Source organism: Suricata suricatta, chromosome X (assembly GCF_006229205.1).
Source record: "Suricata suricatta isolate VVHF042 chromosome X, meerkat_22Aug2017_6uvM2_HiC, whole genome shotgun sequence".
Classification (NCBI taxonomy): Eukaryota; Metazoa; Chordata; class Mammalia; order Carnivora; family Herpestidae; genus Suricata; species Suricata suricatta.
This window is the reverse complement of record NC_043717.1, coordinates 8752881-8771390: the sequence shown is the minus strand read 5'-3', so window position 1 is coordinate 8771390 and position 18510 is coordinate 8752881. Positions and strand designations below refer to the sequence as shown.

Sequence of the window (18510 nt, the reverse complement as noted above, 5' to 3'; positions counted from 1 at the left end):
TGTGTTTGCCATAATGCCGTTTCCAAAATGTCCTGTTCTTTCTAGTAAGCACAAAATTGGCCCCACACCTTCAGAGAGGATAGAAAATTATTTTACTTTTATGTCTGGAGCAGTTAGATGCTTCTTTCAGGAAATGAATAGATCTTCCTAGCGCATTGGAAGGAGACAATTTTAACCCACAAGTGTGTGCAGACAATGCAGGGACGGTCAGGGACGAAGAGACTTGGGAGAGAAGAGAGGGCTCCTCGCGTTTAAGGCTTTGCAAGCCTCCCCTCCCCCCACCCCCCACCGTCCTCAACGCACATTCAATCCTTGCAGACAAGCCCAAAAGCTGTGCTTTTCTCCTGAAAGAATAAGGCAGCTCTAAAATCCCATGCATTGGAAGCCTAAGAAATGTGGCTGGGATGGTTGAGGAATTTGTGAGGTTTAGAAATGAATAAGGCTCTGTCCCCAGAGTCTTTTGGTCAGTCTCTTTTTACTTCCTCTATTTTTGCTTGATTCGTCCGGATCAATTGAAAACATGCAGAAGCCCCGGACCGGACTGTGTGACCCTAGGCTCTTATACAAGCCACGTGGCCTGTTTCCTCCTGGGGGAAGAGAGAGGGTCAAGGGCGCGGTGGCTATGGCCTCCTTCGATTAGAGCAGTCCCTCATTCTAACGGGGCCCTCAGTCTTCAAGTCTGTGAAAAAGACAGTCTGTTCCAAGCACCTAATAACAGTATACAGTCCCATAAGGAGTCACAAATACCCCAGGCTCTTCTGGGAAGATCCTCTCTTGGGAAGAAAAAAGAATGCACTCATCAACTAAAAAAAAAAAAAAAAATGTAGCCTCTCCCCCACTCCCATACCCAGGGTGATACGTGAAGCTTCTAAATTTCCCCATCCCACACACCGTGCCGCCAAAACTCAATCGTGGCCAGATTTTTCATTTTTACGTTTTTTTTTTCCTCCAGCAGAGGAAGATCTTCTCTCTCCTGTCACGAATCATCCCTTTCTCCTTAATGCTCATTTTTTACTTTGAACTGGAGAACGCAGTGGTCATACCCGAAAATCTCATTTCATCTACGCATTGTTTAAAACCCGGATACGGCCAAAACGCACGCGGGATTGGTCTCTCTTTGTGCCTTGGGCATTTTCATTTTGCCCACACCCTTCCTTGCAGGAGGAAAAGAAAATGCGGGGCTGGAGGGCCGGCTCCATCTTGAGAGAGCTCCCAGATCTTTGTGCTCCCTGCCTGTCTCTCCTTCCAGATGAGCAGACCGTGGCATTCGGGTTTTGCAGCTTCTAGCTGATGGTCTGGTTGATAGTCTAAACCACAGGTAAATGGTTTCCTGTGCATTTCTCAAAATAAGTGTTGAGCAAAGGAAATGAAATCAACCGGTCTAATACTGATCAACAATCTGCCCTCCACCCTCTCCTTCAGAAGGGGCATTTTCTTCAGTCTTGGGGGGGGAGGGGGGATTTGAACTTCCTGGATATTTGCATCCAGATCTTAGCTTTGCTGACATACTGGGTGCACCGGCATCCGTAAATACTGCTGCCACTTAAGAATGTTGGTATGATTTTTGAGTATTTGCACCGTCCTTACAGACCGGAGGAATCTGTTAGGGATGTTGGAGAAAGACATCCCTTTTACTTAAAAGAAAAAATCCTGATACTTCATTTCCCTTTTTCTGTACATAAATGTCCCCAACCAAGGATTGTTCCCCACCAGTTTAAACAGGTACTTGGTAGAAGTTAACAGCCTCGAGAAAGGCAAACCCTCGAGATGAACCAATTAAATCCTACGAACCTTAAATGTAACATAGACCTCATCCTTCAGAGGGCCTCTTATTTTCAAACTGAGGACTCAATTTCAAAATTATATGCATTAATCATAAATTTTATAAAAGCAATTTTGAACATGGAAGGCAGCCATTAGACAAGGAAGCACTTTTAATTCTTTTATAAAGCAGTTCCTTATGACCGAACTGCTTAAATCCTCTTCGTGTCAATGCTGGTCATTTTGGCTAAATAGCCAAGTTCACTTTGACACCTGCGACGGTCGTGCTGCGCATTATCACCACCTCCATTAATGCAATAAACTCGGGGTTGGCTTAAACCCTATGAAAGCCAAGAACGGCAAATATATTTTTATGTTTTTGTGCAACTCAGGCTAGGAATTCAAGCAGCCTAAAGAAATAACTTTTCCGCCACCTGGCACGCAAGAGGTTTTTCACACACCCGGATGAAATTCATTTCTATGTCGGCTCTGATTTTACCCCAAACAACCCGTTATGTTTGTTACTAATTGTCCCCCAGCAAAACCTCTCTCTGCCCTCTGGCAAAGGGTTCATCTATGAATAAGCCGCTCCTTGCTGACACCAGACATGTCACACCAGCCAGGTTTTAAAACTTTTTATTTGCATATTAAAAAAATTGTGCATTCCAATAATTAAAATCATTTGAACAAAAAAATGGCACTCTGATTAAACTGCATTTTACAGCCTGCAGGACACCTTGGACCAACTTGGATTTACTCTAGATCTTTCTGTTGTGCCAGCTTCTCTTCCTTCACCAACATGCAAGTTCTTTTCCTTCGCTGCCAGCCAGACAGGCCAATGGGAGAGGCGGGCGCCTTCGCTTGTCAGTAGTTCTCGATTCTTTGATGTGAAAAGGGGCAGCACAGTCATTTAAACTTGATCCAACCTCTTTGCATCTTACAAAGTTAAACAGCTAAAAGAAGTAAAATAAGAAGGCAATGCTTGTGGAATGTACAGTGCATATCGGCGGCGCACGCCTCATTACGATTCGCCTGCTTGCTTCTCCTGTTCAATCGCTGTGACAGGAAAGAAAAAGAGAGAAAGATGGAGGACGCTCATTAGGGGGGCCAAGTACAGCCTAGTGTATGATGATCGTACTTTCTTTTACGGTCTCTTCCCATATCCCAAGTATCAAGGCATTTCATCATGATACTTAACAGATAAGAATGGAATAAAATAATATTGAATATTCATATGATATATTAAACATCCCATTATTAAATTATTAAAGCCTTACTTGTTGGCTGCAAAACAATTTTTACTTAACCTTTCCAGGCCACATTCATCATGAACTGTCAGCTCCTCCCCCGTCCTCCCCCGCCCCCCTCCGCCCCCCTCCCGGTCCTTCCAGCCCCTCCCATCCTCCCCGCCCAGCCTTTTCTTAAGGTGGGGGGTGGGGAGAGACTTACTTTCTTTTGAAGGCAGCGGATTTTTCTCTTGCGTTTCTGTCTTCTTCAATTTCGACTTATCGAATTTCTCAATCTCAGCCATATCGGGTTTGTCAGACATGGTTGCAGAGGAAGCTGCATATACAAAGCCAAGAAGGGGGGGTGAGATCGCGCGGGCGACCCACCCTTGGCTCTCCCGGCTCAGAAATGCGCTTTTGCCCTCGCATCTCCTGCCTGAAACCCCACCTCTGCCTCCTTCCGCTTTCATTGAAGGCTAAAGCTCTTCCTCTTTCTACACACAAAAGAACACCCCCCGCCCGCCCCGCTTCATTATTTCCAAATTCGGGGGGACCAAACTGGCAAGATACGCTCTCCCGTTAGGGGGCGAATCTTTCAGAATGATGAAATTGACCTCCGTAGGTGGTTAATTGCAACGTTTAAAAACAAAAGGCTGGTTAAAAGGGGGGTAAATAGTGAAGCCATTTCAAGTCGGGATCCAGTGAAAATGAATCCCGGGCTGCACGGGATGCGCGCCCGGGCTTTCTTCTCGGCTCACAAAGGCGGCAGCTGCAGCCGGCGCTCCGACCACCGCCCTTCGGCTTTCTCGCAGGCGCGCGACAGTGCCGCCGGCTGCACACAGCTGCCCTACACCCCGTCCACCCGTCCCGATCTGCACCCAGGGGTACCTGGGCAGCCCCCACAATAAGGGCTGTCCCCCCCTTTTTTTTTCCATCGCACGGTGGAGCCCAGCCACCTCCCTCTGGACAGATAAGAGCCCAAGAAGCCACCGGAGGCTACAAGAAAAACGTAATTGTCGAAGCTCCGGGCTCGGGTGGGTGTGAGTTGGAACAAAGGATTTTTCTGTTCCCGATTCATCAGCCCCCGAGGGGTAACGTAGAATGCCCCGGGCGGGGGAGAAAAAAAAATGTTCCCTCGGAGCTGCAAGGCCGAAGGTCCGGTTTGGGGAGGGTTTTGTTTTCTAAATCGCGAGGTCCCGACCCCGTTCCCTAGCTTCTGGAAGGGTCTGGCACCCCCCGCCCCAAGCCCCCCAAGGCAGGCTTCCCCGCGAGGACCGCTTGGGCTGGGGCTGCAGGGACGCCTCCGTAGGAAGGCGAGTGCCGGGCGGGGAAAGGACGGAGGGCAGGAGGCTGGGGCCCCGGGGCTCACCGGAGCGAGGTGCACGAACGAGCGAAGTCCGATCTGCGCAGTGGCCGCCACCGAATGCCGGGAGGGACGCGGCGCGCGCCGCTATATGCGCGCTCCTATGCAAATGAGGTGATGTCACCGGCCGGGCCGCTTAACCCCTTCGCGCCCCGGCTCCGCAACGGCGCCCGGGGACCTGCCTGGCGTTTGGGGGGCCCCCTCCCCGTGTGCACCAATGCACCCTAACCGCGACGACGGCGGACAATTAAAACGAGCCGGAGCCCCCGCCTCCCCCCAGCACTTCCCGCAGAATGCATTTTCCCTCTCCGTGTCTATTTTATCATAATGGATTTTTGCAACAGCCGCGGAAAGCTGCTCTTGGGGACCGGGGCACGTTAACCAAGGGTCTGGGTGGTACCTAGTGGGGGGCCAGGCATTCCTTTACAGCGAAGCTGGCTTTGTGTGGCGCGGACATCCCCCAGCGAGGGTGCGGTGGCCGCCCCGGAGGGCCTCGCCCACTGCAGGGGTGCGATTCCTGTGACTCAGCTTTCGGACCAGCCGAGGCCCTGCGCCCCACCCCGGCCCTCTTTGTCTCCTCGCCCGGCTTCTCCTCGAATTGGGTGGGAGGTAAAGCACCCTTCAGGGATTTTGTGTTAAAGGTTCCTTACTGTAACATGCGTATTTTTTCATCGCTATCATTTTTGTGAGCGATCGACTCGAATAACCGGAATATTTGCCGCTTGGAGGTTAATGTATCCCTATTTTATAGGGTACAACGACCCCCCCTTAGAAAAATAAGTCAAGTTCAAGCTCTGCTATTGACTTGCTGCCTGACAATAAGGAAGTTCTTTTACTTTCCTGTTCCTTATTTTCCTATAAATAAAAGGGATAGCTAAGGAGACCCAGTGCCAAAGACTGCAATCCCATCATTTCTAAAACCGAAAGATTCCATTTGAAAATCGCATTCTGTTTTGGAGAGAGCCTTTCCAGCCCAAGATATTTTTTGAAGCGCACTTCTAAATTACCTCCGGAAATGGGAGATTTCGGCCGAGAAGGGCAGTTTTCAAAATGGCACCTTGCTTGCGGGCCGGTGACCCCCATGCTGCTGAAATTAGGTACAAACACCATGCCCTGTGCCGGCGAATGGCAAGTGAAAGGAACAAGACCATCAGGTTGGAAAAGACCTCACCAGAGATTATTTTGGGAGGCAAAACAGTATGCATGATACTTTTTATCCCTTTCTGCATCCTGAGGAAATATTTCCAGAAACCCCTTACTAACTTAATCATGTTTATGGCAGTGGCTTTTGTCTCCTGGGGATTAAAGTCAAGTGTTATATGGGCCCTTAAAAGCCACTGCTGGAGCAGCTCAGACTTCCCCATTTCTTTATCCACTTGACTTCCTTCTTCCTGGGGTGGGAGTGGGGGTGGGGGTGGGGGGAAAAGCGGGAGGAGGGGGGCCGGGGCAGGTGACTGCCTGTCTGGCTCCCCAGTTCATGCTCTGATGGGTGGCTGCCATTCTGACCGCTCTCTGATTCCACCTCCCCCTGGCCCCTACCCTGGGTGACCGGCCCAAGGGTCCCCTCCATTGTGGGAGCTCGGAAAAGATCAGGCAGGGTGAATTTGGGGCCCGTTTCAGATAAGGAGACCATTTCTGTAGGTTCCGGGATTCCATTTTGCCTCACACAGCTGCTGTCAAAAGTCACTTCTTCCCACCCCCTCCCCTCCTCCACACCCCCTCCCTCGCTGCTGCCATGTCTTTCGGTACAAAGGACTGCCACTACCCGCCCAGTCCTTCTCCCCAAGGCCTTTTCCTTACAAAGGGTTAGGCCTGACAGAGCAATGTGTCCAGAAGAGACGGAGGAGTGGAAATTTGGAACCGCCTGGAGAATTTTTCTAGTTTGGTAGCAGGGAGCCTTCCGTTGTTTAGATATTGACAGACAGAAAGGAAGGGGAGAGAACGGAAAGAGAGGGGGAGGCAGATGAAGGGAAACTCGAACTGAAGGAATCGGCTTCAGAGTTGTGTGACCCTGGCCATGTGAATTGATTTTTCTGTGCTTGCGTTTTCCTGTCTGTAAAATGGGATCATGGAGGTTGTCCGTACCTCACGGGGTCATTGGGAGGCCTAAAGGCTTAGGAAGTGCTTCATACTGATATGATCATCGAGGATGGAAAGTGGAGGAAAAAAATAAATTCATGTTCAGTGTTTGGAATTGCAAGTTTTCGATGTTTTCATAAAGGACCGGGAAAAATGAGATCTCGTGCTAGTTTTACAGCAAATAAAAAATCGCATCTCCCCTCGGTTGATGCCCGGTAGGAGTCAGGCATCGTCAGACGCGCTTTACACTTGCTTCTGCCTTTCCTGCCTGCTGCCTGTCCTGGGGGAGAGGCTCACAGATGGGGAAACTGAGGTTAGAGATCCACTGTTAGGATCACTCAGCCGGTAGCCACTGTCTATTGTCTGTGCTGAGGGGGTTAATAAAAGTCTTCACCCCCCTCTCCCAAGTCTGTGCCTGAGACTCATCAGGAAGCGTGTGAGGGGGCAGGCGGCCCTGTTTCCCACAATGCCTGGCAGAGAACAGCTGCTCAGTGAACAGTCATGGCATTGGCATTGAACTGACATACTTCAGTGAGGAAGGTCCTTGAACCCGGCTGGGCCCAACTTTGAACCTGTGGCTCTGGCCTTGCTTTCTTCCTCGATAATTCAGACCTCTCAGCGTTCCTGTTTCAGATGTCCTGGATAATTCCCGCCTCACCGAAGCTGCCATTTTAAGCGGGTTAGCATGTGCTGGGCTCAGCCAGCATGGAGGTGGGGGGTTTCCATCCCGTTTGAAAAGATGGCGGCTCTGAGTGGCCACAGAGCTTCAGGGCACCCACCCCCTCCCCCCGCCAGCTCAGGGCTCTCCAGTAGCAAACACCCACCTGGTGCTGGCCAGGCCTTCCTCAGCTCACGGGGCATAGCGCTCTGTGAAAAATGTGCCGAGACACCCTGCATTGCACGGTGGCCCACCTCCAAAGCCCATGCCCCGTGGAACCAGGAAGAGGTGTCAGAGCGCACTGAGTTTCATTTTCCTTTCCAGGGTAGGCCTGGGACAGGCTTGTAGCTGTTTTCGAAGCTGGAGAAACAGTCTGGGTTCATGTAAAATCGGTCCTAGTGTTCTTAACCCATTACATTCAGTGCAGAGCACTGGCCAGAAGAGGAGAAGGAACAGAAGAAAGTGACAGCAGGAAAGCTCCTCGCCCTTTGCTTTCTCAGGCCCAGGGTCCCTTGGTCCGGGTTCCAGGGCCTCTTGCCATCTGCCCCACCTGCCTGCAGCCCACTTTCCCCTGTGACCCCACAATCTCCATCTGTCCATCTAAGTCCGGTTACAGCCCCAGCCCCGGCCCCCCTCCCCAATGACAGGGAGGGGGTATTGAGTGGACTATCCGTATATACCGTATCTAGTTCACCTCTCACCATCTGCCGTGCACACTAACACCTGCAATTTACTACTGAAAAACTGAAGCTCAGAGAATCCAAGTGACTCGCTTGGGATCAAGCACCGGGGGTCTGTCCACAACATCTCTGCCCCCCCCCATCGGGACCATCTCCACCTGACTCTAGTGTTTCTCTAGGCCCCCACCTGCCACAGCTCTGCCTTGTGCTCAGTGTGATGGATCAGGAGTTCTCCCTGGCTAGTGTGCTAAAAATGAGTGGAGGAGGCAAACAGAGGAGAGTCGAAGAACACTCGAGAATGTCAAACGTGCCGCCCATATCTTTCCTGTTCGCTTTGTGGATCTGATGGAATCTTACAGCCAAAGGGAACTTTAAAGGGGATTTCATTCAACCCAGTTCCCTTCTGCGGCTTGAATTCGCCTCTACAACATCCCCTCCAAGTGGTTACTCAGTCAATGCACAGCAAGGGCCACCAAAAGAAGGCAGAGAACCTTCAAGTATACGCAGGGGGCGGTAAGTAGCTGAGTTTGGCCGGGACTTGCGCAGAGTGAGACAAAGGAACAGGAAATAACGTTGAGAAGCAGGCAGCGGCCAGATTCAACCAGCAGCAGCAGCAGCAGCAGCATCGTAAATAAGAACAATACTCATAACAGTAGTCGTGACCATAATGATAACATTTTTTGAGTGCTCACCATATACAGCGGAGCCCTCCGTGCGCAACTTCCCTAAATCCTTACACAACCCTATGATAGAGACACTATGCCGTTCCTCATTTTGCACATGAGGGAGTCCCAGGGAGATGAAATGATTTACCCAAAACCACCCAGTGAAAGCCAGAGGCACGGTTCGGACTCCCGATGACTTGGTGCAGAAGCTGCTTCATTTAACCACTACGCCCTTCTGGAATCCTAAGGCCCTTAGGCTTTGTTTTCTAGGCCAGATAAGGGTTGAGTTGGACCCCATAGTGATAAACCATCCAAGTTTTCCATCTTTAAAACTGTGAAACACAGATATTGTGGTCCCATCGCATATCAGTTAAAAAGTTGCCCGCTGCAATTTTCAAATGCTTTCATTACAGAAATCCAGCCTGTTCTGCCTCGCAATAAAGGGAATTCTAATCTTGAGCGTTGACACTTTCTGACAGCCTTGCTCGACTTTAACATTTTTCCCAGCGGTCATCCGTGTTACAATGGTTCCAAAAAATTAGCAGGTCAAATAATATATTGGAAGGGGAGATGCCGCACACTCCTGGTGGCCTTCTGTGTTAAAAATGATAAACCTTTTATTCCGCTGTGAAGCAGAATTATCATTAGCAAGTAACAACTGTTCCAATATTTTAACGTGCTGCTTCTGCAGACATCAAAGCTTTTTAAATTGAATGTATCTCCTACACCACCGGCAGAAGGCGGCTAGTGGCTTTTTGGTGAGGAAAATGAAGCATGGTGGGCACTACATTTGAGAGGCTCCTTTACACAGGCCAAGATCCACCTCAGCTGTCCCAGACTATTTCCCAGCATGCTCTCCTGCCGCCATCTTGAAATCATTAATTTTGAACACAGAGCCCCATGCTTTCATTTTGCACCATGTCCCCAAGTTACGAAGCCAGTCTTGTTCTCATTCTCTGTGGGCCCCTGGTGCCCTGGCTTTTCCCGGGACCCAGGAACGGGCCCATTTTCTCCTGTGCCCCTTTCTCGGCCTACAATGCCCTCTCTGATCCTTCCCACCTATGCTGCCCCAGCGTGAAAAAGTCTGACTGCGGGCACAGGACGGTTCGGCCTCTGCACCCTCTGCTAAGCCTCAACCTGAGTGAGTTGCCCTGGCAGCTGGTGACCACCACACTTCTCCAAGGCCTTCGCCGGGTGCGAACCCCAGTTCTCTTCCATTCCTTGCTGCCTGGCTCTTTGTTTCTGCCCGAGGGATGCCAGCAACTCTTCACTTACTTTCACGTGAGAACTGCCAGGCAGGTTCCAAGGCCAATGAAGGAGCAAGCCTTTGGCAGCCTCTCTGCCCACTTCTCCAATTTTCTCTGAGGCCTTCACTCACGGGAGGCTTCCCTGAGGAAGAATTCCACAGATAGAATTTGCAACAAACCAAGAAAAGGAGGAGGCCATTTTCTCACACAAAGGCCAAACACAGGGCAGATGGAAGCACCAGGAAAAGATGCTTGAGGTCAAGGTGGTTGTTGTTGTTAAAGTTTATTTATTCTGAGAGAGCGCGCACGTGTATGAGCTGCATAGGGACAGAGATAGAGGGAGAGAGAGAGTCCCAAGCAGGCTACGTAGGGTCAGTGAGATCATGACCTGAACCGAGGTGCTTCACCGCCCAAGCCACCCAGGCGCCCCAAGAGTTCCAGGTTTTTCCTGTGCAATTTATAGCCAGGACTCAACTGTCTGAGTTGGTAAAGACGATACGGACAATGGAGACTCATATACACTACAGTTACCAAAACTCGCTTGTGCGAATAGATTCCATCCAAACCATGTACTCAGACAAATACTTGTCTTCTTGTCCATGGCGACGCCCTTCACAGCCGACAGCTGAGCCCCGTCTACACCTGTAGGCCCTGGCGGGCTACCACGGGGAAGGACCTTGAAAGTGAAAGAAGCCAGACACAGAAGACCGCGTGTTGTCTGATTCCATTTACCTGAAACATCCAGAAGAGAGACAAATCCATAGAGAGAGAAAGAGATTAGAGGTTGCCAAGGGCTGAGGGGAGGGAGCCAAGGGGAATGACTGCTGAATAGGTACCAGGTTTCATTTTAGGGTGATGAAAACGCTTGGGAACTTGACAGAGGGGGGCGGATGCACAACACGGTGGATGTCTGGAATGCCGCCGAATTGTTCACTTTAAAACTGGAAATTTTATGTGATGTGAATTTTTACCTCGATTAAGAAAGCAGGGAGGGGGTGGAGAGAGAGAAAAAGGAGAAGAAAGAAAAGTAAATCATAGTTCCATTTCCTCACAGCCCAGTGTCTGGTTATGAGGAAATGGGAGGGGAGATGGGGGTGGAGTGAGAGTCTGGTTCTTAACTCTTTTTGTGCCACACTGATTTGATGAAGCCCACAGACCTTTTCTCAAAATCATGAAAATGGGTAAAATAAGAAAAACCGAGGGGGCGCCTGGATGGTTCAGCCGGTTAAATGTCCGACTTCAGCTCAGGTCATGTGGTCAGCACAGAGTTTTATTTCAGATCAAGGGCTGTCGCCCTTTCTCTTTGCCCCTCTCCTGCTTCCTCTCTCTCTCTCTCAGAACAAATAAATACACTTAAGAAAAGAAAAACCTCAGATCAAGAATGAAAACAATTATATTTCCATACAGTTACCGAAAGGAGTCTAAACATTGTGATGTAGCAATAGGCATGCTGCTTTATGCATCCGACGACACAGTTTGTGTCTGGCATATATTCAAAATCTTGAGGAGTGTGTAGATATCTGCAAAATGTTAACAGATATAAAAATATCGGAGGTGTCTGTTGTTGAGACAGTGACCGCCACCGCTAAAGCTACAGACCTTCCTTGCCGAGACAGGCTGAACGTTTGAAGGAAGGCAGCCGTCCCTACGCCGAACGAGAAACAGGTTCTCACCGGGAACTAAAAGTGCCTGCACCTTGACCTTGGACGTCCCAGCCTCCAGAATGGTGAGAAATACATGTGTGCTGTTTAAGCCGCTCAGTCCGTGGTATTTTGTTACAGCAGCCCGTGCTGCGAGACGTGCCTGTAGGTACACTGAAAGGACATGCTAACGCTTAGTGAGAAGTTCATGGAAAAGATGTAATGTTTTTCCTTTCTAAGTTCATGGGCTCCCTAGATTCTCTTCAAGGCTCTCTTGGATGTCTGTGGACCCTAGCCTATCTAAGGGAGGGGTCTCTCTCGAGCCTGAAAAAGTCACCCACAGAATTTCTTAGACAGAATGGAAGAGATCGCGGTGTGGCTAGATTCTAGGTCACTCCAGCAACTTACTCACATGGGCTGAGGCCCGAGCTCAGAGCAGCCAGTAAACTGGACAACAGTTGGAAGAAAACCCAGCTTATAAGTGTCACCTTACATTTTGGGCTCCGGTAATTGCTCACGTAATACAAGTCACATTTATCTGGCGTGGGTGAGCTTTGTCAATGCATTTTTTTCATCTTTTGTGTCATTTTCTCCTTAAAGCAGCCTTAGGACCGATACAGGGATGAGGGATTGGCATCGGGATTTTGCAGAGGATGGAAGCCAGCACAGAGAGGGGAAGCGACCTGCCCACTGGCATTGAGCTGATTAGCAGAGCCGAGGCCAGAAAGCAAAACGCCTTACTTTCCGCTGTGGGCCCCCGGAGGCCTGATTTTAGGCGCAGGAGCCCCAGTACTTCAGGAAGCAGGTTATATATGTTGGAGGAAAAGGAGCCAAATGCAGTGGGTTCTGAAAGCCGGGCATGTGACAGTGGTGGTGCTGACCCCGGGATGATTTATTGGGACTGGGAGTGCTCCCGACGCTAAGTAAACAGTAGTGCTCCGGATTCCCTTGTGGCCGTGGCAGCGGCAGTGATGGCCGTGCGTTTGGTTAGTTTTGTCATCCAAGAATCCATTTCTCAGACTTGAACCTGTGTGCTTGGCTTCCAAACACCTACAGTGACCCCTTCACGAAAATGACGTCCCCGACATAAGCCTCCCCCCGCCCCCCTTTATCTTAACTACTAGTCATCCTCGGCCGAAAGAGAAAGCACATGTTTGGACTTAACTCTTTCTAGTTTTCTATTTATAGACAGGGACACAATTTTAGTGTGGACCAGGAGGAGGCATTTTAATATGTGAATAGTGTGTTTTGTACTCTCTCTCAGGCTCTTTTTGCGTAAATGCCTCACTTTTGGAGCTAGAAGCCCCGGATCTGGCCTTGCATGCTAATGTGGCTGGCCTTGGTCCCCCTGGCGCCAGATTCTAAACGCTTGGTGTTTCCCAAGTGCTTGCAGGGTCTTTGTTATTCCTGGTGAGCCCCCTGGACTATGCCTGATGGTTTATGGTAACGAGGTGGCTTACAGCAAAGTTGCGAACACACAGTGAAGAATTCCCGTCTACCCCGCACCCCGATGCATCAGTGTTAATACTTTGCCACATTTGCTTTATCATTCTCTCTCTCTCTCTATGTATCTTCTAAACCTCAAGAGCAAGCCACGATATAACACCTTTTTGCTCCCAGATACTCGGTGCGCATTTACGAAAAACAAGGACATTCTCCAACACAATTATCAGTACCAGGAAATTTCCCATCGTTATAGAACTGCGATCTAATCTACAAATCTTTTTCGAATGTGGCCTATTGGCCTGATAATGTCCTTACAACAATTCTGTGGAATTTCCCTTGATTTAGGTTTGTCTGGTGTTTCCTCGTGATTGGATTTGGGCTTTGCCTTGTTGGCAGGAATGCTACAAGGAGGGATGCTGAGACCTTTCTGGTGTCTCGAATCGGGAGGCACAGGACGTTGGTCTGTGCCACGATTAGTGGTGTTCGCTTCGATTGCTCCTCTGCAGGTTTTTCCACTGTGAAGCTATTAGTTTCTGCGGCATGCTCTTTACTGCATCTGTTCCTAAAATGGCGTGGCCGTGTCAGCTGTTTGCACAAGGAGCTCCTAGCCGAGGGTGTTGGTTCATTCAGGCTGCTACAATGAAATCCCACAGACTGGGGGGCTTACAAACAATAGGCATTGATTCTCATAGTGCTGGAGGCTGGATGTGTGACACCGGGGCGCCAGCACGATCGGGTGAGGGCCCTCTTCCCAGTCAGTCGCAGTGGAAGGGTGAGGAAGCTCTACAGGGCCTCTTATAAAAGAGGGCACTAATCCCATTCGGGAAGGCTCTACCCTCATGACCTTGTCACCTCTTGAAGGCCACTTCCTGATGCCATCACCATGGAGGTGACGATTTCAACATAGCAAGTTTGGGGAGATACAAATATTTAGACCATAGCACTCGGTACCGGTGGGATTAACTGTAAACTCAGTGAAGGCAAATTACTCTCCCCACCACGTACAAGCACGAGTCTGCGAAAGTTACCCGAGAAACCACGTCAGGGATGTCTCCACTGACCAGTGGCTTAGATGTCACTGGAGCAACACCAAGGGATTCAGAGTGTACCCAGCTTCCAAAGGAGAAAATTTTAATAAAAAAGAAAGAAAAGAAAAAAGAAAGAAACACGGAAGACGTATTTTCACAAAGTAGGCCCGTGAAGGTTTTATTCAACTCTAGAAAATGGGCTCATGGGCACCGTTCGTTCGCATCCAGCTTGCTGAGCATGGCAGGATTCCATCTCAAAGGACAGGCTGGCACGTTGGGGGCTGCCCTTCTGCCAGTCCCCTCCTGCAGGGTTTATAGTGCCAAAGGGTCTTCAGCTAGCCAGGCACCTAGTGAATGCTGAGAATCTTCTGTAGTGGAGGAAGGTCTATTCTTTACCTGCCCTGCTGGGGGATGCAGGCTGAACTGTAAGGGGGCTCCGTGGTTCAGAATAACCACAAGGGTCATCCGGAGCCAGACACTGTCCTGTGTCCCTTCTATTGCCCCAAGCGACCTGGGTGGATAGGTAAAGTGAACACCCCATCCTGCAGAGAAGACACTGGGGCCCCAAGGTGTAACGTGCACCAGGTCACTGGCTAGTCAGACGGACCATTTGATGTGATGGCTGATGTTTTCTCCTACAGCATTTTATTTGCATTTTCCTCCCTTAAGCAGGGGCAGCATGTAAGGTGAGATTTCAGATACCGCAGAAACTCTTCCTTGGCCTTGGACTGGGCCAGTTGAAATTGGGTTTGTTTGGTTTTTGTTTTGCTTTGATGGGAAGCACATTCACATTTGTCGTGCTGGCCGTGTGTTGGAGGCTTTCCATACCCACGTGGTCTTGGGCTCTGGATGCCTATTTTACAGATGGAAAAACTGAGGCTCCCAGACATCACGTGGGCAGGTGCCTGAACTGGGACCGCATCTGGCTCTCTCTGGTTCCAAAGTCTGGCCTCTAGGACCCTCCTCTCTGAGCCAGGATTAGAGCCTAAAGATGCCCCATCACCACCACCACCACCACCACCATGGCAGGCTTTCAAATGCAAATCAAACAACCAGGCCCTCTCTGTCCCTGGCAACTGACAAAAATGAAAAGGTTAAGTAATGTCCGAGGTTGGTCAGAAGGCAGGGCAAGAAGAATGAGAACACTTTTCATTTGTCCTTGTTGGAAGTGTGAACTGGTGTAGACTTTTCAGAGCTACCCTCGGCTCTCACAAATAAACCAGCATTTCCCATTTGATCCAGCCATTCCTCTGCTAGAAACGTTTTCTAGGGCCATGTTTGGACAGTTATGCCAAGATATAACATGGACGTACACGTGCACATATGTCTTTGTCCCCAGAGCATTGTACGTAAGAGGAAGAGCTAGAATTAACCTAAGTGTATATTAATTAAGAAATGAGTTGAATATGTGATAGATATTCAAACAATGGAAAATTACGCAGCCATTAGAAAAAGACTAAGGCAGGGGCACCTGGGTGGCTCCGTCATGCCTGGGTGGCATTTGACTCTTGGTTTTGGCTCAAGTCACGATCCTTGAGTATGTAGGTTCAAGCCCTGAGTTGGGTGCTGACAGCACGGAGCCTGCTTGGGATTTCTCTCTCCCTCTCTCTCTGCCCCTTCCCAGCTCGTGTTCTCTCTCTTAAAAAAATTAAACTAGAAAGGAAGGAAGGAAGGAAGGAAGGAAGGAAAGGTTAAGGCAGCTGTATTCATGAAGCCCTTCAAGGCTATCTGAAGTATCCTTTTTTTTTAAGGTTTTATTTTTTAAGTAATCTCTACACCCAATATGGGGCTTGAATGTACTACCCTGAGATCAAGAATCTCATGCTTCACCAACCAAGGCAACCAAGCACCACCAAAGTATAATCCTAAGGGGAAAAAAGAGAACCTTTTCAATATTGTATTGTCTATCTACGTGCAATAAAAAAGGTAAGGTTACGAAGACAATTTCCAGAAGGGAATTTTCAGAACTGGAAACAGAAGTTACCTCTGGGGAAGGGGAATGGCGAATCCTTTACCATTTACATTTTTACCAGAAGCATGCATTACTTCTATATTTGAAAATATTTAAAATATCATTTTATGTTTTACTTTCACCTTTTATATATTTAAAAAATCTTATTTGCGTTGGGGCGCCTGGGTGGTTCAGTTGGCTAAGCGTCTGACTCTTGATCACGGCTCAGGTCATGATCTCACAGTTTGTGAGTTTGGGGTCTGCACAGAGAGGGCTCGGGGTCCTGTCTCTCTCCCTTTCTTTCTCTGCCTCTCTCTGTCCCAGGATAAATAAATAACACTTTAGAAAATCTATTATTTGTGTTGATAATGGGGGAGGCCATACATGCGTGTGGGCAGAGGGTGTATGAGAAGTCTCTGTTCCTTCCACTCAGTTTTGCTGTGAATGTAAAACTTCTCTAAAAAAACAAAGGCTATTTAAAAAGAAAAAGAAAAAATATATTTGCATATTTTCCTGCCCAAGAAATTGCATAAAACCAACACAAAGGCAGGTTAAGTATGCCTTTGAGAGAAATAGACAAGACCTTGAACTTGGGGTTTCTTTAGTAAGAAAACACTTCTGGAAGGAAGTGAAACACACAGCCAAGATAGAGTAGAGGCACTTCCTGTTTCTCTGCATTGAGGGAAACTTCTGTTCTTAAAGGGGTAGGAACACAGTTACTAAGACTATGACGCCTATAATCCTAAATCCAATGGACCGTAGACAGGTCCACCACAGGCCTCCTTTCTAGAACACAACCGAAGCACCTCGAGTTCAGGCAGCCAGCCTACCACATGCCCAGTGAAGAGCCATCCCAGTTACGGAAGTTGAGTCTTAGGTGTTTTCCTGTAATATGCGAGCACAATATTACCTTTTGGGGAGTTGAATCTTATTTTCAGTGAGGTCGAGGAGCTAGGATTTGAATCGCGCCATGATGTGCACCTGTGCCTGAATATTCACGTAGTGGATTTCTCTAAGTAGAAGCACCTACAGCCAAGTTGAACCACTATAAAAAGTTACATTTGTACAGATGCTTCATTTTTAATTTTTGTACAGTTTCTTTATTTATTTTGAGAGGGCAAGAGAGAGGGGGGAGAACAAGTGGGGAAGGGGCAGGGAGAGAGGAGAGAATCCCCAGTGGGCTCCACACGGTCTGCACAGAGCCCGATGCGGCGCTTGAGTGCACAAACTTGAACAAGATCAAGAGTCAGCCACTTAACCAACTGAGCCCCCCAGGTGCCCCCAGATGTTTTATTTTTAAATACTGCCGTCACGTTACATCTGCTAGCTCATTCCTGCCTCCTGGCAGCACTGGAAAAGGGTAGAGCAGCTGGCACCCCACCTACAAATGAAGAGATCGGGCACATGGTAAGTGACTTGCCCAAGGTCTCTGGGCATGTAGCGAGGCCAGAAGCAGGTTCCAAGCCTAGCAAGCTGGCTTCTGCCTGCGGCCTCGGCGTGGGAGGAGCGTGGTTTCTTGGGGTTTCATCATCCGTCCGTCTATCAGTTTGTGTGCAAGTAACTTTCCGCTGACTTCTCCTATGTCTGCCTAGAGAGTTCGGTGCCCATGGAGCCCTGGGGTGAAGGTCCCGAGGGGGGGCGGGCAGTGTGCCACGTGGGTTGAGGATGGGGAGGCCCGGGGAAAGCAAGTGAGGTGGTCAGGGCAGGCATCTGGCCCCCTCTCAGCCTCTCAGTGCCCCTACCTGGCCATCTTAGCTGGCCTCACTCATGGAAGCAGGAACCTCACAGGGAGATGGGTGTGGGGAGGAAACAAAGCACTTTCACAGTCCATTCCCTTCTCTCCCAATGATCAGGCCAGTCAGATAAGGCTTTCGTGGGAAGCAGCCTCACATGTCCGTCCCGTTGTCCCCTGCCATTCCGATGCCCTCTGCCCAAAGCACTGTGAAGGCCACCCTTGCCCCCTGACAGTGCTGTGTGCTCCCTTCTCCCTTTTCCCACTGCTGCCCACCCCCCATGCCGAGCAGGGCTGCTGCATGTACCAGTCACTTCCGGGTCTGCTGGAATTTCAGATGAATTGCAAACTTTTGAGGATGTTACCCCGTGGGGCATCTGGGATGCAGTTAAGAAGTGATTATTTATCTGAAACTCCAGTTCCACTCAGAGTCCTGTGTTTTGTCGGCTAGCCCTACCTTGAGGGGGGAAACTGAGACCCTTTCCTAAAACGATCACTGCTTCAGCTATCTGTCCATGTGGATCTACCCAAACACAGACACATACGGGCCTTGGTAAGTGTCAGGCTTCACGGCTTTGGGTGAAGGGCTCCTGGCAGCCCAGCTGGGGCTGGGTCCTCGGCCTGGGGGAGGGAAGGGGGGAAGAGGGGAAGGGGATCAGGAAGGGGCAAGGAGAGAGAGAGGTTCAGAAGAGAACAGCATCGGAGGAGGGGATTGAGAGCTCAGCCCAGCAGAGACTGGTCAGCGAACTTCAAGGGCAGATGGGAGCCATGAACGTGATAAATGCGCCTTCAGTGCCTGGAATGCGTCAGCCTATGGGGCCCCACAGTCCGACCAGAAGAGCCCCCGGCCGACACTGAGGAAGCAGAAGACTTCCCTGGCCTCCCTGAGGCCTGGCCAGGTCAGCGCATTTAGCTGAGGCTCCTCCTCTGCAGAGGCTGCCTTCAGCCCTCCGGCTCCTGGTGGCCGCACAAAGGCAGGATTCAGAACCCGGAGCAATACGGAGCCGGATCCTGGGGACACATAAAGCTTCAGC

At 49.7% G+C, this 18510-nt stretch overlaps 1 protein-coding gene and 1 long non-coding RNA gene across 4 annotated transcripts in view; one reads left to right on the top strand and one right to left on the bottom strand.

The window, feature by feature from the left end:
- Positions 1 to 2381: 2381 nt before the first annotated feature.
- Positions 2382 to 4464, bottom strand: TMSB4X (thymosin beta 4 X-linked). The gene is made up of 3 exons (XM_029930890.1): positions 4357 to 4464; positions 3211 to 3324; positions 2382 to 2817 (listed from the first exon to the last, which is right to left on the bottom strand). Exons 2-3 carry the CDS (start codon positions 3308 to 3310, stop codon positions 2783 to 2785), a joined length of 135 nt encoding a protein of 44 aa, XP_029786750.1. The 5' UTR covers positions 3311 to 3324; positions 4357 to 4464; the 3' UTR covers positions 2382 to 2782.
- Positions 4465 to 11047: 6583 nt separating this feature from the next.
- The window catches only part of LOC115284233, an 80261-nt gene continuing 72798 nt past the window's right edge, over positions 11048 to 18510 (top strand). For all 3 annotated transcript variants that reach the window (XR_003905140.1, XR_003905142.1, XR_003905141.1), the window contains exon 1: positions 11048 to 11405. This is a non-coding gene — a long non-coding RNA (uncharacterized LOC115284233). The remainder of the gene's footprint in view (positions 11406 to 18510) is intronic.